Here is a 23,440-nt window from a genome sequence, read left to right on the forward strand (position 1 = left end):
ACTTCTGGCCCCCCGAGCATCAGCCCCTGTGGTACCAGCTAGAGGAGCTGCCCCAGCGCTGGGCACATTGGGCTCCCCACGGAGCAACCCCTGGAGGGTGTCGGGGTCCCACTCGCTGCCCCAGCCGGGCCGGTCTCTGCCTGGGGCTGTCAGTGGGGAGCGGGGACGCTGCGTCTGACCCTGGCACTGGAATAACGGCCCTTACTGCCCCCGCCAGGTGTCTGTCCCCCTCCTCTCTCTGCAGCGGGGTCCCCCCAGCCTCTTTTCTCTCCCCCATTCTCCCCACCCTGTATTTCTATTGTACAACCCCCCAGAGCTTCCTTCTCCCCTGCCCCCCAAATCTCCCCACCCCAGGGGGCGGCTGTGATACTGGAGCCTCCAAATGTTCCCTCATGATGGGTTCAGCTGACGAAGGTGAGTGAGAAGTTCAGGCAGCGTCACGAGAACCTGGACGAACGAACGTTGGGAGAAAGTTGGGGAGAGAGAAAGACGGGATTAGTCCAACCCGAGCGGCCGCCGGACAGACCCCACGGGCCGGGCTGGGGCCCGCCTGGGACACGGGAGAAGTTGAGCAGAAATCTGTGACTCAAAATTGGAGTGTTGGAAACGAGGCCTCATTGGTGGATAAAATATTGCAGGGACGGGCTGTGCTGCCCACCACTCTTTGGGGGCCTTAAAGAAAGAGACTCGCTTCACCCTCGTGGCTGCCACCCCCGTCTCCTAGGCCATCCAGACCCTGCTCCGCGGAGACATCCTGAGCAGAGCGGCCGGAGAGAGGGACCCTGACACCATTGCCCCTCCCTCAGCTGAACCCCCAACCCAGGAGGAAACGGGGTCAGACTTTAACAGCAGCCGTGGTGACGCCAGCTCCAGCCCAGCTCCGCTGGCTCCTCTGCCCCCCCAGGACAGTCACTAGCATCTCTGGGGCCAGCGGGGAGACACGCAAACCCAGGGGATTTTCCAGCTAGAGACTCGCTCCAGCAAATGGGGCCGGGGCCGGAACAAACCCCTCGTTTCACACGGCGCCTGCCACGGCTCCCCTGGTTCCTGTTCTGCTGGGTCTGTAACAGCCGGTCCCAGGGGTCAATAGGGGGTTTGCCGTGGGGCTGAGCAGGCTGCAGGCTCTGGACCCCACCCCCAGCCTGTGTTTAACCCTGTTCAGTGCGGGGCAGGGGCTGGGGCGTGTTCGCACCTTGGGCCCTTTATTGCGTCTCCATGAACACAACAGGGCACAGAGCGATTTAGCTGCTGGCGCTTCTGGGCCCCCCCATGGCGGGTGTTTTGGGGGAGCCGGGAGTTTGCCCATTGTCTTCTCTCCAGGTAAACTGGGTCGTAAACAGGCAGGCCTGGGTCTCCTCTCCTCTCTTCTGTCCTCTGGCCCCTCTGGCTGGAACTGGCTGGTCAGGTCACCGGGGTCCTCTCTTCACAGCCCATTGTCCTCCCACTGGCCAGAACCAGCTGTGACTCCTGAGCTGTCTCTCCGGATCATCAAGTCACCAGTCGCTGGGGTCTCCATCCTCCAGGCCATTGTCTGGGGTCCCAAATTCCCTCTCCGGTCCTCTGTACCAACAAACTCCCTCTCCCCTCACCTCGTTTAAACCAGTAACCTGGTGGCACTGTGCAGGCAGAGGGGGCTGCACATTGGGAGGTCCACCAAAGAACAGCTAATTTCCCAGCTGGAGGAGAAGGATCGCTTGGAGGAACTATGTCAGGCCCTGTCCCTGAGGGACGCCGCCCAGCAGATGCAGCGTGGGCCCCAGGGCCTGACATGGCTGGGAGGGGCCAGACTGCTGCCGAGGACATCCCGAGACCCTGCCCACCTATACCTAGGGGAGGGATTGGGGGAAGCCCAGCGAATACCAAGGGCACCCTGACCCCGGCAGCCAGCAGGGGATCGTCCCGACGGAGCTCCCCATCCCTGGAACGGATGCGGCTGGAATATGACAGGGAGCTGAGACGGGAAGAGCTCGAGTTAAGGAAGCAAGAACTGAAGCAGGAGCGGGAGGAACGGGAGAAACAGCGTCAGCATGAGCTGGAGCTGGCCTGGCTGAGGAGAAGCGGGGCCCCGGCTGCGGTGAGTGAGGGGGGACCCAAGACTGCGTGAAGCTTTGATAAGTGCATCCTGGCCCAGCATAAGGAGGGGGAGGACATGGATACCTTCCTGACGGCCTTTGAGAATGTCTGTGAGCTGCACAAGGTTGACCCTACAGACAGGCTCCAATTTCTCACCCCCTTACTGGACTCCACAGCCGTGGAGGTGTACAGCCGAATGAAAGGAGCAGAGACGGGACTACGAACTGTTCAAAGAGGCCCTGCTCTGCAAGTTTGGGCTGACCCCGGAGATGTACCGGAAGAGGTTCCGGAGTCAGCGTAAAACCCGTGAGGTCACATACCTACAACTGGCCAACCGGGCGCAGGGATATGCCCGCAAGTGGACAGCCGGGGCCCAAACTAAAGAGGACCTTCTTGACCTATTCGTACTGGAGCACCTGTATGAGCAGTGCCCATCCGACCTGAGGCGATGGTTGATGGACCAGAAGCCAGAGACCCCACAGCACGCAGGCCAGCTGGGCGACGAGTTTGTGGACAGTTGGGCAGGGGATAACAGGAAGTGGTCCCAAAGGAACAGGCCCGCCATGATGCGGAAAGAGAGTGACCCTGGGACCTCCCAAAGGAGGAATATGGAGAACCCCCTCCCAAGAGGAACATCCAGTGTCAGGTCCATACAACCTGCTTGAGGGGACCCGTGGGACATGGGCTGCTATTACTGTGGCCAGAGAGGCCACATACGGACGCAGTGGCCCAGGCTCAGGGACAGACTGAGCAGACCCAACCCACAGAGGGTCAACTTGGTAGAGACCCAGTCGGACAAGGGGAAGAAGGCCCAGCCAAGGGGTGCTGACAGCTTCCCAACTGCTCAGGAGGGAGGAGGGCCCCAGGCCAGCTTCCCTGGAAGGCTGGATGCTCTGGATACCAGGTTCTCCATTTACAGGGTGGGCGCAGGGCTGTCCCTGCAGAGTGAATGCCTTGTTCCCCTGGAGGTGGATGGGAGGAAGGTCAATGGATACTGGGACACAGGCGCTGAGGTGACGCTGGCCCGGCCCGAGGTAGCTCCAGATCAGGTGATGCCCAACACCTACCTGCCCCTGACGGGGGTGGGCGGGACCCCATTCAAGGTGCCCGTGGCAAGAGTACACCTGAAGTGGAGGGGCTAAGGAGGGCCCCAAGGAAGTGGGGGTGCACCACCATTTGCCCACTGAGCTGTTAATGGGGGGGGGACCTGGAGGACTGGCCAAGCAACTCCCAGGGTGACCTAGTCGTGACCTGTAGCCAGAGCCGGGCACTGCGCCCTGACAATGGGGAGGGTACCTTGCCTGAGGTGCAGGACCCTACCCTGGTGGGGAGGGAGCGACCAGGGACACAACTCAGAGGGGCTGCGCCCTCAGACCCAGCCGGTGAGAGAGAGCAGGTCCCCATCCCTGTCCCAGCTGCTGAGTTCCAGGCCGAGGTGCAGAAAGACCCCTCCTTGCGGAAGATAAGGGACCTGGCTGACCTCGGTGGGGGACAGACCATGGGGGGGGGGCCGGAAAAGTTTCCTGTGGGAGAAGGGGTTCCTGTACCGAGAATGGGCTCCTCCGAGTCGGGGGGATCAGGAGGCAGCTGGTGGTACCCCGGAAGTATCGCCACGAGCTGCTGGGCCGGGCCCATGACATCCCCCTCTCAGGGCACCAGGGAACCTGGCGTACCCAGCAGAGGCTGCTACAGAACCTTTACTGGCCTGGGGTCTTTACTCATGTCCGGCAGCACTACCGCTCCTGTGACCCCTGCCAGAGGGTGAGGAAGGCCCGGGACAAGGGGAAAATGGCTGTAGGACCCTTGCTCATCATAGAGGAGCCTTTCCAGAGGGTGGCCAAGGTCAAAAGGGGGGCTCTGAACCAAGAGAGCCCGAATCACAGCCCCCCAGACTGGAACACCGGGAGAAGACCCCATCCCAGCTTGAACCCCAGGGGTATTGGGGGGGGGGGGAAGGGCATGGGCCGCATAAACCTTCCCACCTGCAGACTACGGGTGCCATCGAGCACCCCTGACCTAAAGGGGGCGTGAAACTGGAAGGGCCTGGTGTAATTCTCCCCCAGGAAGGGGGGGGATGCTGGGGCGTCCATGGGAACGTGGGTAGGTTTGAACTTCCCCAGGTCACTGGCTGAAGTGACCCCGCTCAGTTCGGTCTCGAAGGGGGGAGAGATGTGATGAACTGGGACTATTCTTAATGTGGCCTATGAATGCTGAGTTGGGGGTGTTGGCCTGGGAGGACAGGCTGCATTGGGGGATGGGAGACTGGCCTTGGGGGAAGATACCTGAGCATGTAACATGAGAACCCAGGAAGGGGTGAGAGGCCAGGTGACACCTCTGCCCGGGAAGCTGAACAAAGGCTGGGGGAGAGGCTGGGGGGAGTTCTCAGCTTGGAAGCTGGCTGGGAAATGGAGAGAGTTGCCCGACAGGGCTCAGGGCTGTGGCCTCCCTGGGGCCCCAGATGGACCTAACTAAAGGGGGTCCTGTTGTCTGTACCGGCAAGACCTGTTTTGGACTGTGTTCCTGTCATCTAAATAAACCTCTGTTTTACTGGCTGGCAGAGAGTCATGTCTTACTGCGAAGTGGGGGTGCAGGACCTGGTGGCTTCCCCAGGACCCTGCCTGGGCGGACTCACTGTGGGAAGCACACGGAGGGGCAGAGGATGCTGAATGCTCCAAGGAGAGACCCAGGAGGTGAAGCCGTGTGAGCTTCTTGCCCTGGAGACAGTCTGCTCCGAGGGAGAGGAGGCTCCCCAGAGTCCTGCCTGGCTTGGTGGGGAGCAGGTCCAGAACATCGCCCGGGGACTCCGTGACAACATCACACATCAAGAACATTCCCACTTTGTCACAGTCTCTACGGCCTTGGGACCCAGCAGGGGGGTCAGACAGCGAAGCCTGTCTGTGGGGTCAATCTGGTTCAGATCAGAGGCCTTCTCAAAGGCTGTGAGGTAGGCATCAATATCCCCCCACCCCTCCTTAAACTGGGGCAGCAGTTTGGTGCCTAGATTCCCCACAAAATTGGCGTCGCAGGGCCCTCTTGGCCCGCTGCTCTTCCAACTCCAACGTGTGCTTCTGCTGTTCTGCACGGTCCTCCAGCCTCCGCTCCTCCAGCTCCAGCTCCTTCGCTTTCAGCTCCAGCTCCAGTCTCCGCAGCTCCTCCAGAGAGGAACCTGACTGGGGTCCCCCTGTGCTGACTGGGGAGTCGGGTCTGATAGACTTCCAGCTGCTACACAGACTGCCCCCTCAGCTACTCCCCAACTCTCCGGGCACCACGGGTCTGGGGTCTGGAGCCTGCATTTTGGTTTCATTTGCTGGGTGATCTGCTTTGATCTGTTGGCTGTCCCTTATCATCACTTAAAGTCTGTCTTTTGTAGCCAATACATTTGTTTTTGTTTTCTCTAAAACCAGTTTGTGGAATTCATAACTGGAGTGCAAAAGGCTGTGCAGATCTTCTCCCCATGGTGGGAGGGAGCGGATTTTATGTGCTTACGCTGCACAGTTCTCTGTGCAGCACAAGACAGTACAGTTTGGGGTTTACGCTCCAGAGGGGGTTTGCACTTGAGTGCTGGGCAGCTCCTGAGCTGAAGGCTTCCCACGCCGAGCTGGTTTCAGTGTCTGTCGTTCTGCAGCTGGGTGTGTCCCTGCCTGCATGTGTGCTGGGGAAGGCATGAGGTCCTGTCTCAGCAGGACGGTGAACGCAACAGATCCCTTCGCCTGGTCGGAGCCCGAGGACCTGGCGGTAGCTATTAGGAAAAGGAGCAGGTTGATCCAGAGGTGGATTTCAGTACGAGCTTCTTTCTTGCGATACTTGTTCCCCTCGACCCAATTGTCGAGGAAGCACTGGATTAGCTACAGCCACTCTTTTTATCTAAGTTACAGCACCCCAAAAACCCCTATTGAGTAATATGAACGCCCATACTATGATTATACCCACCCCGATTTACAGCATTACGTGTATTATACAGACGTTTTTACCTTGAAAGGACATTTCTTAGCCACAAGTTCCCTTAATCAGCCCTTCACAGGGGTGGGAAAGGAAGGGAGGGGGAGATAACGCTGCTCTTCTCAAAACGTATCTTTTAGATCCCCACATTCCGTATCCAGCTGCGAGCTCATCTATCCCCAGCAAGCGGAAGGGGAGGGCGAACGAAATGGTGCCTGCCTGTGACTTTACTCCCTAACACCGCGCCAGCGGTTACTTAACCCTTACATGCTGCGACAGTAGCAGATGAGGGGCCCAGCTCGGTGTCCAGAGCCCCACGCTCAGCTGGACCCTCGAGGGGACTCTGCGCTGATGGGACGCTCAGAGACAGGCTCTGCCCTGAGCCCTGGGCCCAGCGGAGGGGGAGCCCAGCCGGGGCATTGGGTCCCCAGCCAGGGAGGAGCAGCAGCTGCTGGAGGTTCGAGGCTGAAGGACCCCCAGCCCCGGGGGGAACTGCAGAGCATGGGGCCTTTACCGGGAGGTGCTCCCCCCGGCTTTCCCCATCAGGGGACATACAGAGGAGTCAAGGCCCAGCTGGCATCGTCCCATCCACATAAATCCCCCCCACACACCCGGGAAGGACCCTGATGATCGATGCTGAGTCACAAGGAGGGGGGAAGGGACGCATTGAGGCATCTTTTATGTGATTTTGCATCCTGTTAACCTCTAGATTTGTAATAAACACAGATCTATAAACCAGCCCCCTCCCCAGGCAACTACAGCCCCCCCTCCCAGTGCCAGGAGTGTGTGTCACACCCGGGGGAGATGGGAGCGCTGGAGGAGGGGTGGGGGAGGCGGGGCCTCCAGCTCTAACCACTAGACCCCACTCCCTTCCCAAAGCCATATTATATTACGCTGAGTTTCCCAGGCAGTAGCAGAAACAGCAAGTGAGTGCCGGCTCTGGACACACTTCCCCTTTTCACACATTTTTTGGCTGCTGCTTTAGCACCTCAGGATCTAAATTTATCCCTCCCCCGTCCGATTACGGGGGCCAGAAACCACAACCCCTCCAACTCTACTGTCTCGTCTCTGTCTCACACCACTGTGCTAAGAATAGATTCTGCAGCGACACTACCTTGGAAGGAGGTTGGCCAGGTCACTCCACCCTCATGCTCCAGGGCGGGTGATGGGCCCAGCCGGGTCAGGAAGGAATCTCTGCCCCGCTCCATAGCAGAGGGTCGCTCCATGGGGGTGTGTGTGTGTGTGTGTGGATCACTCCTCTGCTCTGAGCTGCGGCTCCAGGGAGGCTAGACGGGCCTGTTAGAAAAGGTCAGGGCAGCCTGGGCACCTCTTGACATGTCCTGAGATCCAGCTGGTCCCCAGACTGGAAAGCTCCAATGTGGGGCTAGGTAGTGATGGTGGGGACGGGGGCTGGGCAGCTGCAGGAGGGGATGTGGTTTGCTGGGTGTTGCAGGGATCTGGCTTTGTTCTGACCGTGGTAGATTTGGGCTGGAGATTGCAGAGAAACCATCTGGTGGGAAGAAAGGGGCCGAGCGCATCACGGGCTTCCTGGGGCTGCAGCCCCGGGCGCAGTTCCTCATTCCGCTCGCACTCGGGCCTCAGGCTTGGTGGAGCTCAGCACTGGGGTGTTGGTGGCAGCGCTGAGGGTCCCCCCACTGCCCCATCATGGCGTCTGCTCTCACCGTCGTCCTCCTCGGTGAGTATCGGAGACAGTCAGGGAGTGTGTCTATGGGCTGTGGGGATCAGAGACCAGGGTATAGGATCCAGTTGCTCTGGGATCTGGTCCCTAATGACCCATCTCCTTTCCAGGCTGCTGGCTGGCCGGGCAGAGTGGGGTGTCCGGACGTGAGTATCTGTGGGGAATGGGGCAGGTGGAGGAATTTCCACCTTAAGGACAAGGGACGTGGGTGGGGGATGAGGGGCACAGATCCCCCAAGCAGATGATCCTCTCAGACCGCTGCTCCCTCCCACACACGGAGGAGGGGACTGAGACCTCGCCCCACTCATTACAGGGATGGGCACCACACAGGGTGAATTCCCCTGCACTCAAAGCAGGAAATACAGAGTGAAGGCACCAGCCCCCCCGCAGCGCCCCCGCACTGTGCCCGGGGAGCTGGCAGGAGCCCGGGGAACGGGTCAGGCAGAGCAGGGCTGTAAGACGTGGACACGCAGAGGGACTGGAGCAAGGCCCCGTTGTGTCTCACCCTCGGCTTGCTGCACACGCGTGTCACTGCTTTGCTCTTGGGTCAGGCTCAGCCCGGCCCGGCGTTCGGAACGTCCCCTGAACAGCTTTGGGAATATCCCGTCCCCAAAGGGGCCCCCGGCACCGTGCAGAGCGGAGCTAAATCCCCAGCGGCTGAGAGCGGTTTGGGGCAGAGCAGAACTGAAGTCTGAGCCCCAGGGGTGGGCAGGAAAATGTTAGAACAACCGGGGGATTTTGCAAACGTGTTTTTCGGAGCCTTTGCTCAAAGGACTCAGATTTGTCTCACAAACCCCACCCCACCCCCGCACTCCTGTGCATACAGCACATTGCCGGGTAATTGGAGTAAATGTGGTTTTTTAGAATATTTAAAAAAATAATCCATGTTCAGCCCAACTCCAGCAGAGCTGCAGCTCTGCTGCAAGGTTAGAAAAACGGAAGGAGGGTGATTCTGATCTCAGCCCCCACAAGGGTCAATCTGCAGTCACTCTTGACCCACAGAGTGGGAGAGCTGAATTCACTCTGGATAACTAAAGGAAACTGAGACGGGAAATCTCCTTTCCCCCCTACTGTGTCTCCCCCCAGCTGTGAGCCATGGAGCTGAGCTGCACCCCAGGGATGGGCGGGGGGTAAAACGCTGGAGCGACAGATGGGCAGAGGACTGAATCAGACGGACGTGGTTTGTGTCACCCCCACTTACTGCCTGTTTGTTTGTGACTCCAGAGGGGTCCTACCCCAAACCCTCCATCTCCATCAGCCCTGGTGGGGTGATCTCCTTGGGGGGAAACGTCACCATCCGGTGTTGGCATCAGCGCCTGGGAATGAGGATCCTCCTCTACAAGGATGGAGCTGGGAACTATCTGACTTACACAGACCCTGCCGGCTCTGAGGCTGAATTTCCCATCACCAGCGCCAGACGGGAACACGGGGGCAGCTACACCTGTCGTTATAGCAACAGAACAGTACGAGCTGCCTACTCGGAGCCCAGCGACCCTGTGCAGATCATTGTAGCAGGTGAGGGGCCCAGCCCAGCACCTCGGCTCCCAGCCCCACCCCCAGCTAGATCCCCGGGGGCTCGCACCGATGGGCCACTCAGAGCCAGGCTCTGCCCTGAGCCCTGGGCCCAGCAGAGGGGACGCCCGGCCGGGGAGGGGGAACGGAATCACTGGGGGGTCCCAGCCAGGGGGGAGCAGCCTTCTACCCTGCACATGGTCAGACGCTGCCCTGGTCACCGCGGTGTCGGGCGCCTGCCAGTCGAGCATTAAGCGCCATGGCCCCGTCTGTCCCAGGCGGGTCGTTCTCTCTCATCCTCTCCCCGGGGGAGGTCTGTGCCCACCGCGGAGGGGCTGCTCTGGGGCGGTTTGGGGGGGTTAATGGCCGCGCTGCCCCAGGTCAATAACGGAGCAGGCCGGCCGGGGGAGGGCGCCTGGCCTTGGAGCCGGACATGGGGAGGTTTGGGGGGCCCTTGGCTGCTGGGGGAGCTTGTTCTCAGCCTGGGCCCAGCCCCGGGGGAAGGTCTGTTCCCTGCCCAGACAAGCGTGACCCTGATTGTGGCCGGGCCGGGGGCAGGGAGCCGACACCCCGGGGTCACCCCGGAGCTGTGGGCTGTTGTCTGGTGATCTGGGAGGGAATCTCTGCCCTGGGGCCCCTGGATCTGCCCAGGGCTGCAGCCAGCCGGAGAGGCCGGGGCTGGGTGGATGCCTGGGTCTGGCTCTCACAGCCTGTCTCCTGTGCGCAGATCCCAGCTTACCCAGACCCTCCATCTTTCTGAGCCTTGTTTGGGTCGCGGCCCCAGGGGCAGACGCCATCATCCGGTGTGAGGGGCAGCGCCGGGACGTGAGGTTTTTCCTGCACAAGGCTGGAGACCTGAACCTGCAGCGACACATGGACCCTGCTGGGGCCGGGGCCGAGTTACGCATCCCCAGCGTGGGCCGGCAGCACGGAGGGAGCTACAGCTGCAGCTACCGGCCCCGGTCAGAGCCCTTCGTCTCCTCGCAGCCCAGCGACCCCGTGCAGCTGGCAGTAGCAGGTGAGGGGCCCGGCTCAGCATCCCGGCTCCCAGCCCCACACCCAGCCGGACCCTCAGGGGGTCTCTGCACAGATGGGATGCTCAGAGCAGGCTCTGCCCTGAGCCCTGCAGAGGGGACGCCTGGCCAGGGCGCGGGGACCGAGTCACTGGGGGGTTCCCCAGCCAGGGGAGCAGCAGCCATTGGAAATTCAGGGCGGAGGGAGGGGGGATCCCTGCCCCTAAGTTCCCGCTAAGCTGCTGCGGCCAGGGAGAGGCAGTTCTCCCGGGGTCCCGTGCTGCTGCAGTGAGAAAGGGCTGAGGGGAGTCCTCTTTCCCTGCCGCTGTCCTGGGGCCTCCTGCAGCCCAAATCCCTCGTCCCCAGCCCCACCCCAGAGCCCCAACCCCCAGCCGGAGCCCTCACCACCCCCGCACTCCAACCCTCTGCCGCAGCCCTGAGCCCCCTCCCACACACCTCAGCCCCACCCTCACCACACATCACCTCTCTATGCACATAACAAAATTTATTCCACATATGGATGTAAAAATTAGAGGGAACACGGCCCTGCCCCCAGGGAGCAGCAGCTCGTGGAGATGCGGGGCCGAGGGAGGGGGAATCCCTGCCTCAGGGGAGCTGCAGAGCAGGGGCCTGTCCCAGGGGGGTGCTCCCCCAGCTCCTCCTGCTCTGGGGGCGCACAGAGGAGTCGGGCCCAGGGGCTGCCCAGTCGGCCCCGCCCCCAGCCTGCGACTGCCTTCCAGGGCCGGCTGTGTGGTGCCCACCTGGGCTGGGGGCTGGCGGGTTAAAGAGCAGTGGGAGCCGCACACGTTGGCTGCTCAGAAGCAGCCTCCAAACTGCTTCTGTGGGGAGACCCCCAAGGATTCCTGGACAGCTGAAGTGGTGGGAGCTCGAGCCTGGAGTGGGATTTTTTTTGTGGTGGGGAGAGAAAGAAACCAGCGGAGGACAGCAGCCAGCAGCTCCTCCCCCCGCCCCAGCACTCCTGGAGGAAATTTCTGGCAGAGTTTGGAGGGAGGCTGCCCAGCGCCGGGAGAGAGACACCAGCAGCCAGCGAGGTACCAACCGGTACCAGAAACGCAGGGACCCAGCGAGCGGGAGCCAGTGGAAAGGGACCCGGTGGCCGAGCTGTGTCATCGAAGGGGCCAGGCACAGAGCTGGCAGCGGGACAGTCCCGTTGAGAAGGGGCAGAGATGGCAGGAACAGGGGGAGGCAGAGAGAGGAAAGACAGAGGCAGGAGGGGGAAAGTTAAAGGAAGAACCAGGCAGTGAAACAGGAAGGAAAAAGAGTCTCTAAGTACCTAAGTCATTGTTAGAAAACCACAAGGGAAGCGAAGTACGAATGAAACGTGACAGAAATGAGCTGCGAGCAAAGAGAAACGGGCTGTAGAAATGAGGAGGACGTGAGCTGCAGCGAAAGTGAAGCAAATAGTATGGACACAACGTCCGCCCGGCACCTTCAGGTGCAGCGACAGAAATAGACAAATTGCCAGAGAGCAAAGCGACTCTAGAAAAAGCAGCGGAGGGACAGTTGTTGCATTGAGAAGCCGACCCGTCGCCTGGAGAAATCGCTGCAGGTATCTGAGCTGGAGCTCAGAGCAGCAAACAGAGACGGCGCCAGGGGAGGGTTCAAGATACAACAAACCAGCCTAGGAACAGAGAAGCCGCGACGGGACCGTAGCGCGGTGGGTTCTGGCCTAGTGCCTGGGACGTTCCAACTCCAGCTCCTGGGGCTCCATGAATGTAAATTGTTGCCCATGAAGTGGGTTTAATTCAGCCAATGGCAGTTACTGGTCAGGCAGCTCAGCAATAGTTCCCAGTGTGACCCTCCCCAGCAGTTCCTGCTACACCAGCGAACTCTGATCCACTTGTGATCATTCCCCACTGAACTGATTTCTCCCTCCCCAGCCGAAGGAGAGAAAACACAATTGGCCTCTAGGTCCCCTCGGCCTCTCCTTGCCCTGCCGCAGCCACCCCTCCATGGGCTCCTGGCAGATGGATCTGTGCTATTGCCCTGTTGGGGGATGGGGGGCCCTGTGTCTCTTGTGTCACTAGCCCAGCTCCCTCGGTCTTGCATTCAGGGGAAAAGCATCCAGGAGACTCTCCCTGCAGGCCCCTGTATCAGCCTCGTCACTGAGGCCATTCTGTGGGGACGGGGCAGAGTGACCTTCCCAGGGTCTGTGTCTCACGGCCTGTCTCCTCCTACCTGCAGAGCCCAGCTACCCCAAACCCAACATCTCCCTGCACCCCAGTGAGCAGGTCGCCCTGGGGGGAGCTGTGACCATCCGGTGTGAGTGTCGGTGTCGGGGAGCGAGGTTCCTTCTGAGTAAAGCTGGAGACCTGGACGCACGGCGCTCGATGGACCCTGCAGGGGACATGGCTGAGTTTCCCATCCACAACGTGAATCGGAGAGATGCAGGGAGCTACAGCTGCCAATATAGCACCAAGTGGGACCCGCCCGTCTGGTCAGAGCCCAGCGACCCCGTGGAGCTGGTGGTAGCAGGTGAGGATTCCCTGCTCCCAACCTCACCCACAGCTGAACCCTCAGCTGGTCTTGGCTCCAATGGGACACTCAGAACTAGGCTCTACCCTGAACCCAGATGGGGAGTGGGGACACTCTAATTTCAGGCTTGAAATTAGACGAAGGTTTCTAACCATCAGGGGAGTGCAATACTGGAACAGCCTACCGAGGGAAACAGTGGGGGCGAAGGACCTCCATGACTTTAAGATTAAGCTAGATAAGTTTATGGAGGGGATGGTATGATAGGATAATGGGCTTAGTCAATAGGTCAATTAAGTGCCACACTGGTAAATAGTACAATGGGTCAATGGTATGATATAACCTTTTCCAGAGGGTTTGGCTGGAGAGTCTTGCCCGCATGCTCGGGGTTCAGCTGACCGCCATATTTGGGGTCGGGAAGGAATTTTCCTCCAGGGAAGATTGGCAATGGCCCTGGAGGTTTTTCGCCTTCCTCCGAAGCATGGGGCAGGGGTCGCTTGCTAAGGAGTGGGTGGATCGGCTTATGTGGCCTGCATCTTGCAGGAGGTCAGACTAGATGATCATAATGGTCCCTTCTGATCTTGAATTCTATGATTCTATGATTCTATGACAGAGTCACTGGGGGGTTCCCCAGCCAGGGGGTAGCAGCAGCCGCTGGAGTTTGAGGGCTGATGGCTGGGTCCTCGGTTCCCACCTTCCCCCATCCCAGCAGACACTTGTTTTAATCCCACAGAGGGAACCGACCCAGCTGGGCCCCAGCAGCCGGATCTCCCCACGACGGAGCCGAAGGGAGAAGGTGAGCGGGAGAAATGGAACAATTCATCCCCCAGGGAACAGGGCTCCCAGCTCAGATGCCCACGGGGCCATTCGGTCCATTTTGAGGGGTATGGTCCCTGCAGACAGAACTGATGGGTTCAATTCTTCTAGATAGAGGGTGATGGATAGATCCATGGGATGGATGGTCACAGGTCGGTGGGGCCAGCTGGCCACTGAAATAGGAACAGACCTGCTCCGCAGTGACTCCAGGTGTGAATGGCACCTGGCTGGGGCAGGGACCGTCTCTGTGTCGTGTGTCCATACAGCTCTGAGCACACGGGGGAGCTGGCCCATGACAGGGGCTCCTGGTAATTAATACCAGTCAGTGATGATTTTGGTTCCGATTTCCGTGGAGCCAGGCAGGGGCTGTATCTGCGCTCAGGGTCTCGTTCGGCCGATCCTCCCCTGTTCTGGGATCATGGGTGCACTGAACCGACCCGAATCCCTTGGTCCCGTCCTCTCCCCAGGGACGCCGGCTCAGCCCGGGGTAGAGCCGCCGTTGCCAGTTGTGGGGAGGAGAAATTCCCTGCGTAACTATGTCACGGAGTCCCCGGGTGATGCTCTGGAACTGCTCCCCACCAAGCCAGGCAGGACTCTGGGGAGCCTCCTCTCCCTTGGAGCAGACTGTCTCGAGGGCAAGAAGCTCACCCGGCTTCACCTCCTGGGTCTCTCCTTGGAGCATTCAGCATCCTCTGTCCCTCCGTGCGCTTCCCACTGCGAGTCCGCCCCAGCGGGGTCCTGGGGAAGCCACAGGGTGCTCTGCACCCCCACTTCGCAGTCAGACGTGACTCTCAGCCAGCCAGTAACACAGAGGTTTATTCGATGACAGGAACAGCATCTAAAACAGAGCTTGTAGGTACAGAGAACCGGACCTCTAGGCCGGGTCCATTCTGGAGGGCAGTGAGCCAGACCCCCACATCTGCACTTCACTCCTCATCCCCAGCCAGCTCCAGACTGAAAACCTCTCCAGCCCCACCTCTGGGCTTTGACACTTTCCCAGGCCAGGAGGCCACCTGATCTCTTTGTCTCCAACACCTTCAGTTGGCACCTTTGCAGAGGGGGGGCCCAGGCCATTAGTTGCTAGGAGACAGAGGGTCAGGTATTTATGTGCACTGGCCCCTGCTAGATACTTAAGTACTGCCTAGGGGACACTGAGGCACCAAAACAGTATTCAGAGAAAACGTTAAGAACATTCCCAGTTCGTCACAACTAACATCAGATACCACAGCGCCAGCTTTCTCACGCCGCTGCCCCAACCCCTGACAGACTCTGGTTCTATTCCCACAGGGGGAACCGACCCGACTCAGCCGGGAAAAGCGCCGGCTCCCACCCGCCCAGGCACCGTGGGGCCAGGTACTGGGGCTGGGGGGAGAATCACCACTGAACCAGCTCTGGAAAGACATTTGTGCAGCTCAAGGAGACGCCCTCAAGGGGAGCCACGAAGGGCTGGTTCAGATGGGGCAGATCCCCAAAGCGAATGCCCCATCTGAACCCTCCCGGACTCATTTCATATGAGGGGGTGTCACTGGGCAGATGCCACATTGGCTTGGTTGGGGCTGGGCCTGGGAGAGCTTCCCCCCAACGCACAGCCCCACCCCAGGAGCCCCACAAACAGGGGTGCTGTGCTGCCCACTGGCACCACAAAGCCACCCGTGAGGGGCTCAGCTCGGTGCGTATCCCCCTGGGAGAACAGGGCTGGGGACGGAGAGCCAGGGAAATGATCCCATGTATCCTGTGTCTCTGCCTGAGTCTGCAGACAGCCCAGGGGAACGGCTCAGAAGCAGAGCTCCCCCCACCCAGGGGTGCTGCCCAGTGGGGTGTCAACCTGGAACTACCAACCCAGATAGACACTGTGTTAACTCTGTAACCTACCAATTCCATGTGACACAGTTAACTCTGTACCCTAATAATTGCCGTTGCTACAGCACCTGGGGCCTGACAACTATTCTCTGTCCCAGGATCTCACCACCCCAGGAATTTCTCCCCACTGACCATCACCTTCCACGCCCACTGGGGGTCCGAGGGGCCTGAGCCCAGGAGATACACGCAGACATATACGCTGGGGCCGGGAGTGGGAGCCAGTCTGCCACCCCCCCCATCTGGCTAAACAGCTCTATGGCCTTGGGACCCAGAAAGGGGGCTAGAGGCCGGAGCCTTTCCACAGGGTCAGCCTGGCTCCAATTGCCAGCCTTGCCAAAGGCCGCGAGACAGGCACCTGTATCTCCCCCTCCTTAACCTGGGGCAGCAATTTAGTGTCGCGGTTCCCTTTGGAATTGGCACCGCGAGGTCCATCCCCACTCACCCCGGATGGATGCCTCTGCCTCCCAGCCCCAGCTGGGTCAGGAACCAGCTCCCTAGAGCGATCGTCCTCTTCCAGCTGAGCAACCAGCTGTGCCTCGGTGAGCTTTCCAATGCGCAGCGTCTCTGCACAGCTCTGCAATGTCCTTCTTCAGGAGATGGTTACAGGCCATCTCCACGCTGTTCCCAGTGGTCACGGACTCACAGGCCTGTGCTCTCAGCTCCCCACGGTCCCTGGGAGGAACCACTTCAGTGCGACAGCCCTTCTCGGGGGCCACAATCTCTCTTGGGGGTTAAGCCGTAGACTCCTCTGCCTCCAGGAACACAACATCTCTGAGCCTTCAGCACACCTGGACCCCTGGGGCTGCCACTCCCAGAGGGAATAATGCCACCCTGGTCACTAGACGGGAGCGACTCTCAGCCAGCGTAACACAGGAGGGTTTATTGAGCGTCTGAACCCAACACAGGAAACTCTCTGGGCCTCAGGCCTGGCCTCCCTCAGCCCAGGACATCCCAGTCTCCCCTGCATCCAGGTGGGCTCTGCCTGCTCTCCCCTGACAGCCCAGAACCCCCCTGCTTCCCAGCTGGGCCTCTGAGATCACCTCCCCCAGGCCCGACCTCTGTCCATTGTCGTCTGGCCAGGGAAACAGGGTTGCTTGGGCCTCCTCTGCTCTAAACCGTCCTTTGCACCCCTCTGGCTGGAACCGGCTGGTCAGGTCAGCGGGGTCCTCTCCTCTGCTCCGTCCTTTGTTCCACACTGGCTAGAACCGGCTGAGTGCCAAGCTGGGCCGGGGGGGCTTTTTGTCTCCAGGTCGCCAGGTGACGGGGTTCCCCAGCTCCAGGCCATTGTTTGCGGGTCCCAGCTGCCAGGTGACCATGCCAGGGTCTGTGTCTCATGGCCTGTGTCCTGCTACCTGCAGAGCCCAGCTACCCCAAACCCAACATCTCCCTGCACCCCAGCGGGCAGGTCGCCTTGGGGGGAGCCGTGACCATCCAGTGTGAGTGTCGGTGTCAGGGAGCGAGGATCTTTCTGAGTAAAGCTGGAGACCCGGACGCACGGCGCTCGATGGACCCCGTGGGGGACGTGGCTGAGTTTCCCATCCGCAACGTGAGCCTGGGAGACGCAGGGAACTACAGCTGCCAATATAGCACCAAGTGGGACCCACCCATCTGGTCGGAGCCCAGCGACCCCGTTGAGCTGGTGGTAGCAGGTGAGGGGCCCGGCTCGACATCCCTGCTCCCAGCTCTACACCCAGACAAACCCTCAGGGGGTCTTGGTCCTGATGGGACACTCAGAAATAGGCTCTGCCCTGAGCCCTGGGCCCAGCAGAGGGGACTCCCAGATGGGGAGCGGGGACGGAGTCCCTGGGGGGTTCCCCAGCCAGGAGTTTCTGGGCCGATGGCTGGGTGCTCAGTTCCCTCCCTCCCCCATCCCAGCTGATGCTCATTTTCATCCCACAGAGGGAACCGACCCAGCTGGGACCCAGCAAACACATGCCCCCACGACGGAGTCTGAGGGAGAAGGTGAGCGAGAAAATTGAACAATTCATCCCCCAGGGAACAGGGCTCCCGAGTCAGATGCCCATGGGGCCATTCGGGCCGTTTGGAGGGGGATGGTCCTGCAGACAGAACTGATGGGTTCAATTCTTCTATATAGAGGGTGATGGACAGATCCATGGGGATGGACGGTCACAGGTCAGTGGGAATGTGGGTCCTTGGGAACGCAGGGCAGTGGACAGATGGGAGCACGTCTGGTGAGGGATAGAAAGATGGACTAAGACCTTGTCTACATGAAAACTGGACCCAAAATAACAAATCCCATGTGGTTCCCAACCCCCACTGGTGATCTCAGAGCGAGTCTGGGCTGTCGGAACGTCCTCCTCCCAAATAGGAACAGCCGCACCCAGACCTGCTATGCAATGACTCCAGATGTGAATGGCATCTGGCTGGGGCAGGGACCGTCTCTGTGTTGTGTGTCCGTACAGCTCCGAGCACACGGGGGAGCTGGCCCAGCACAGGGGCTCCTGGTAATTAATACTAGTCACTAATGATTTTGGTTCCAGTTTCCGTGGAGCCAGGCAGGGGCTGTATCCGTGCTCAGGGTCTCGCTGGGCCAATTCTCCCCGTTCTGGGATCTCGGGGGCGCTGACCTGGCCTGAATGCCTGGGTCCCGTCCTCTCCCCAGGGACACCGGCTCAGCCCGGGGAAGAGCCGCCATTGCCTGTTGATGGGAGGAGAGGTTCCGTGAATAACTAACCACAGACACCTGGGCTCCAGCTTTCTCACCCCCTCTGCTGCCCCTGACAGACGCTGATTCTATTCAGGGGGAACTGACCTGACTCGTCCAGGAATGGTGCCGATCCCTACAGCAAATGCACCATCTGAGCCCCCTCCACACCCGACTCATTTCATATGCTGGGGGGTGTCACTGGGCAGATGCCTGATTGGCTTTGTGGCAGCAGGGCCTGGGAGAACTTCCCCTGAACAAACAGCCCCACCCCAAGGGCCCCACAGACTGGGCTGCTGTGCTGCCCAGCGGTACCATAAAGTCACTCCTGTGGGGCACAGCTCGGTGTGTATCCCCCTGGGAGAATGGGGCTGGGAACAGAGAGCCGGGGATAACGGTCCTATGTATCCCGTCTCTGCCTGTGTCTGCAGAGGGCCTGGGGGAACGGCTCCGAAGCAGGGCTCCCCCTTCGCGTTGGTGCCGTCCAGCAGGGCGTTAACCCTGGAACCTACCAACCCAGATAGACGTGGTGTTAACATTTGAACCCACTGATTCAGAGTGACGCCTTGTTGTGCCTGGAACCTAATGATGGCAGTCGGAATGGTAGCGCCGTTACGTCTTCTGCTGCTGATCACTTCAACGGGGCATGGTTCTCCCAACGATCTCAAAGCCCCTCCCTGGCCAGAAGCCCCCTCCCACTGCCATCCCCCCACCCACATGATTCCTACACAGAAATGAGCTGAAGCTGCTTGGAAAATCCCAGGACAGGGGCAGGACCTGGGGAGCGAGGGGGCAGCGGGAAACTGGCTGCAGGGTCTAGGCCCAGCTGGCTTCACAGGATACATGAGGCCTGAGGTACATCCCCGACCCCAGTATAGTTCTGTGCCATTGTGAGTGAACCACACTGACCACTACTACCCAGAATCCCCTCTGCTCCTGCCCCCCACCTCAGCCCCAGAGAATGTTCTGCTGTGGGTCCCTGGGTCCTTGAGGGGGAGGGGCTGGGGCAGCAGGTAACGAATCAGCCGCTCACGGCCTGGTGCTGCTTCCCAGGGGGATCAGAACTGCCAGCACCTCTGGATTTGACCCACACCATCATCACCGGGATGAGCGTGGCGGCCGCTGGCCTCTTCCTCCTTCTCGTGGTCTTTGTCTGCTACAGAAGAACCGGAGGAAGTGAGTGCCCCGCCCAGCGAGGGAAGGGTTAAACCCGCTGCTAAGCCGGGCTGGGAAGGGGTCACGGCTTGGATGGGAGATGGGGAAGGAAACCCAGGGGGTGGGGCAGGGGCCCAGCAGGGGGCGTCTCCCCTGGCAGGGAGAGCTGGCCCCAAAGCCCCTGGGCAGCACTAGGGGGTGCTGTGCTGCAGGTGGTGGGGGGCTTCATAGGGGGCGCTGGACTGCAGGGAGCTGGGCTCAGTCTGTCTCTAGGGTATCCAGGCTCAGTAGCTGGAGGGGGTGGGGTTCCCCCAGGCAGAGCAGGGGGTGGGAACTCTGTATTGGGCCCCCCGTCCCAGCTGCCCTATAGGGCTGGGGGGCAGGGCTGGTACACGGGATGAGGTCGACTCATGGATGATTCTGCTTCATGTCTCTGCAGGGAAAGGACCAGCCCTGAGACAGAGCAGGTGAGACTCCAGCTCCGCTCCCCACCCCCATCTACCTGCCCCAGGACACAGGCCTCCTGGGTTCTCTTCCCGGCTCAGGGAGGGGAGTGGGGTCTAGTGGGTTGGAGTGAGGGGGTGGGGCTGGGAGCCAGGACTCCTGGGTTCTCTCCCCGGCTCAGGGAGGGGAGTGGGGTCTAGTGGGTTGGAGTGAGGGGGTGGGGCTGGGAGCCAGGACTCCTGGGTTCTGTTACAATCTCTCTCTTTCTCCCCGCAGGCAGTGGGCGGCTGTGCAGGCTCTAGCATCCCAGCCCCAGGAGCCCGACCCCGGCGCTGAGGAACTCACCTACACTGAGCTGGGCTGCCAGGCCCTGCAGGCCAAGCCCGGGGGCTCTGCCCCTGCCCCCGAGCCTGTCATTTACGCCACCATCAACGTGAGCCGGGGGCCCGACGGGCAAAGCCCCCAGGGTGCAGGTTGCCCTCCACCCGTCTCCGTAACGTGAACCCAGGGGGAGTCATCGCAGCGACGGGGCAGGGAGCGTCGGCCACCAGGGGGCGACAGAGCAATTGGCCCCCAGAAAACGGGCTCGGCTTATGGCCATCCCGTAACCCCCCTACAGCTGGTGCTGCCCCACCCAGCCCCACGTTGGGGGCATAAGAGGGGTTCAGCGCTGGGAGGGGGAGGGGATACGCCGAGGCAGCTGTTTGTGTTATTTGGCATCCTGTTAATCTCCAGATTTGTAATAAACACAGAACCACAAAGCAGCTCCACCCTCCCGGACGCCCCACAGCCCCGCTGTCCCCACGCTGGGAGTGTGTGTAACACCTCGGGGAGATGGGATTGCCCTGGGGTGGGGTGACAGCTCCTGAGCCACCAGCACAACCTCCTCCTACTTCAGAGAAACCTCCCCCCAACCGCTCCCAGCCCAACAGCCGCACCTCAGTATTGAACCCCCGGCCCCCAAGCACCAGCCCCTGCGGCACCAGCTAGAGGAGCTGCCCCTGCGCTGGGCTCACTGGGCTCCCCGAACTCCCCTTGGAGCAGCCCCTGGAGGGCGCCAGGGTCCCACCCGCCATGGGGAGGAAGATCTGCACAGCTTTTTGCACCCCAGTTATGAATTCCACAAACAGGTTTTAGAGAAAACAAAAACAAATTTATTAGTGTCATGAATAGTTAGTAAAGGGTTAAAGCATAGTACCTGGTGGGCACCTGACCTGAGGACCAATCAGGGAAGAGAATTTGAAATTCCTAGGAGGGAACTTTTTCCCTCTGTGTGTGTGTGTTTTGTCTTTGGCCGTTTGGAGTTACAAGAGTCCAGATGTTTTAATCAAGTCTACAAGTTTCCACCTTTCTGAACTAATTTCCTCTAGTCAAGATAGTGAGTATTAGAAAGATACTTTGTGTCCTCACCTAATAATCCTATTCTTGCAATTCTGTGTGTTTGTTATTGATTATTCTTAATTCTGCTGTTTTGTTGTACTGAGAAAGAGAGAGGATTCTCTCCAGAATTTAGCAAGGTTGTACCCTATGAGTGTCCAGCTTGGACTCATAGAGATTCTGTATTTTCTTGTTTTCTTTTAATAAATTCTTTCTATAAAGATTTGATTAAATCCCTTCTACTGTGAATATAGGGGAAGGGGCTAAGACATTCTCTCTCGGTGGTGAGACAGCTTATCTCCGGGCAGAGAAGGGAGGGGGAAGAGAGGATTCCTCCTGGGTTTGATTCAAGCAGTTTGAATCAGGTATCTCTTTCCAGTGGCTAGGAGAGAGGGAGGGGGAAGGTTCCTCCTCTGTGAGTTGATCTGTGTTCCCCAGGGAGTGTCTTTGAAGGGAGACAGGGGGAAAACAGGGGTGTCCCGGCCCACGTAATTGACCGAGGTGGTGGCAGCAAAGGGGAGACCTACCCTAGGATTTTGGGGTGGGGGAAGGCATGCGGGTCCTCACTTTGAAACCCCCCAGTTTCAAGTGAGGGTAGACCAGGACAATTAGCTACAAAAGACAGACTTGAAGGGATGATACGGGGCAGCCAACAGATCAAAGCAGCTCACCCAGCAAATAAAACCAAACCGCAACAGAAGCTTAGACACTAAAGAAACTGGTTACAAGCAGGAATTTCTCACCCTAAATGTTGTTTTAAGCAGGTTGCAGAGTTTCCTGAAGGCAAACTGCTCTTGCTTGCAGCTTAAAACTCCAGCGATTCCTGTCACAGGCCAGGCACCTTTCCCAGCCTGGGCTCAGTCCTTCTCGGCTCCCCCCCACCCCCACCCCCGATGTTCTCAGCCATCATCCTGGGCGGGGATTCAGTGAAGAATGAACCCTGATTATCTCACTTCCCAGCCTTAAATAGGTTTAACATATGGCGGGAATCCTTTGTTTCCCAGTGTGGTCCCCCCCCCCCCCCAACCTCAGTGGAAAAATACTGGTATTCCAGCCTGGAGTCCGGGACCTGGTGAATTAATGACATGACCCTGCAGGGTCAACGCAGCCATGAGTCACAGGTTGTTTGGAGCATCCCAGGAAACTTCTCAGGAAGGCCGGAGATCAGCATCTTCAAAGACCTATTGTTCCCCCTAGTGGTCCATTGACTGGTCCCCAGCTAGCCAGGCAGGCTGGTTGCATCCTGTCTGGTGGGCCTTCCCCGGGGGCAAACACTTTTTAGTACAGATGTATAGTCAATATTCCTAGCTTGAGATACGAAAATGATCCATGCGTACAAACAGGATAATCCTAGTCAGTAAATTGTCACCTTTCCAATGATACCTCACTAGAACCATGTTGCATAAAACACCATTGTTATAATGGGATTATAATCCCATTATAACAATATTTCTTTGAAGAATATGGGGTGTAGGGTCACAGGGTCGCCAGCTGGGAGAGACCCAGGGACCTTCTAATGCCCCCGCAGAGACCCTGCCCCCAAGCTGGAGGAGACACTGTCAGGGGTTATGTGGCCAGGCCCCTAGAGAGGAACGTGACACAGGCTTTGTGTATACGCCATTGGCTAGAGGGCAGGAGAAAGCTGGGGGTCAGGAAGGTTTGATTCTGTTCTGGGCTCTGGAAGGGGAGTGGTGACTAGTGGTTAGAGGAGGGGGCTGGGAGCCAGGACTCCTCATGTAACTGCTAAGCACCGAGCCCCTTCTGTTTGCAGGCCCAGGTGGGCAGGGCTCCCGCTGGCAGGCACCGCCCGTGCGCAGCTCCCGTGCCGGGGTTTCCTTCACGGGGACCAACGTGCCCTCGGCTGGAGCTGGTGACACAACAAACGGCCCGTTCTCCCCGGCGACCCACCGGGCTGTGCAGACACCAGCCGGGCCGCAGCCGGCGCTGAGATCTGGGAGAACAGGAATCCCGGCCTGACGTGCCACGGGACAGGCACCTTCCTGTGTAAATACGGGGTGTCCCTAGTGATACGAGGCTGTCGGCAACACGACCTCGCCCCCCCCGTCCCTCCTCCGTTCTGCCCCCCTCAGCCTCTGTCCCATCAACCCCCCCAGCCCCTTCCCAGTTCTGCCCCCGAGCCCATATCCCACCATCCCCCCATCCCCTCCCCTTTTCAGCCCCCACAGGCCCTGTTCCCTCACCACCCTTGGGCCCATCCCCGTTCTGACGCCCCCAGCCTGTGTCCCATCAACCCCGGCCCCTCCCCATTCTGCCCCCCCGGGCACTCCCCAGCCTGTCCCCCCTCAGTGCCCCACCACTTTCCATGGCTGCCATCGCCTACTGCTCTACAAGTGTAAGCAGAGTCAGGATGAGCTCTACCCTGACATCTGGTGG

The 23,440-nt window shown here is 59.7% G+C and overlaps 1 protein-coding gene across 1 annotated transcript; it reads left to right on the forward strand.

Annotated features, from left to right (window-relative positions):
• Positions 1–7,677: 7,677 nt before the first annotated feature.
• LOC120388464 (immunoglobulin superfamily member 1-like) lies at positions 7,678–17,772 on the forward strand. Its single transcript, XM_039510287.1, has 8 exons — positions 7,678–7,708; positions 8,936–9,226; positions 12,442–12,732; positions 13,463–13,525; positions 14,833–14,898; positions 16,764–17,054; positions 17,305–17,367; positions 17,735–17,772. The coding sequence occupies exons 1-8, from the start codon at positions 7,678–7,680 to the stop codon at positions 17,764–17,766; spliced, it is 1,128 nt and encodes a 375-aa protein (XP_039366221.1). The 3' UTR covers positions 17,767–17,772.
• Positions 17,773–23,440: the final 5,668 nt, after the last annotated feature.

Source organism: Mauremys reevesii, linkage group 22 (assembly GCF_016161935.1).
Source record: "Mauremys reevesii isolate NIE-2019 linkage group 22, ASM1616193v1, whole genome shotgun sequence".
In the NCBI taxonomy this organism is placed as follows: Eukaryota; Metazoa; Chordata; order Testudines; family Geoemydidae; genus Mauremys; species Mauremys reevesii.

What these genes read in the sequence shown, in the direction of transcription:
- LOC120388464 (XM_039510287.1), top strand. Translation starts at nt 7,678, where the DNA reads ATGGCGTCTGCTCTCACCGTCGTCCTCCTCG. An exon ending in CGTGGAGCTGGTGGTAGCAG is followed by an intron (nt 12,733 to 13,462) that starts GTGAGGATTCCC and finishes TTAATCCCACAG; the next exon opens with AGGGAACCGACCCAGCTGGG. An exon ending in CCCAGGCACCGTGGGGCCAG is followed by an intron (nt 14,899 to 16,763) that starts GTACTGGGGCTG and finishes TGCTACCTGCAG; the next exon opens with AGCCCAGCTACCCCAAACCC.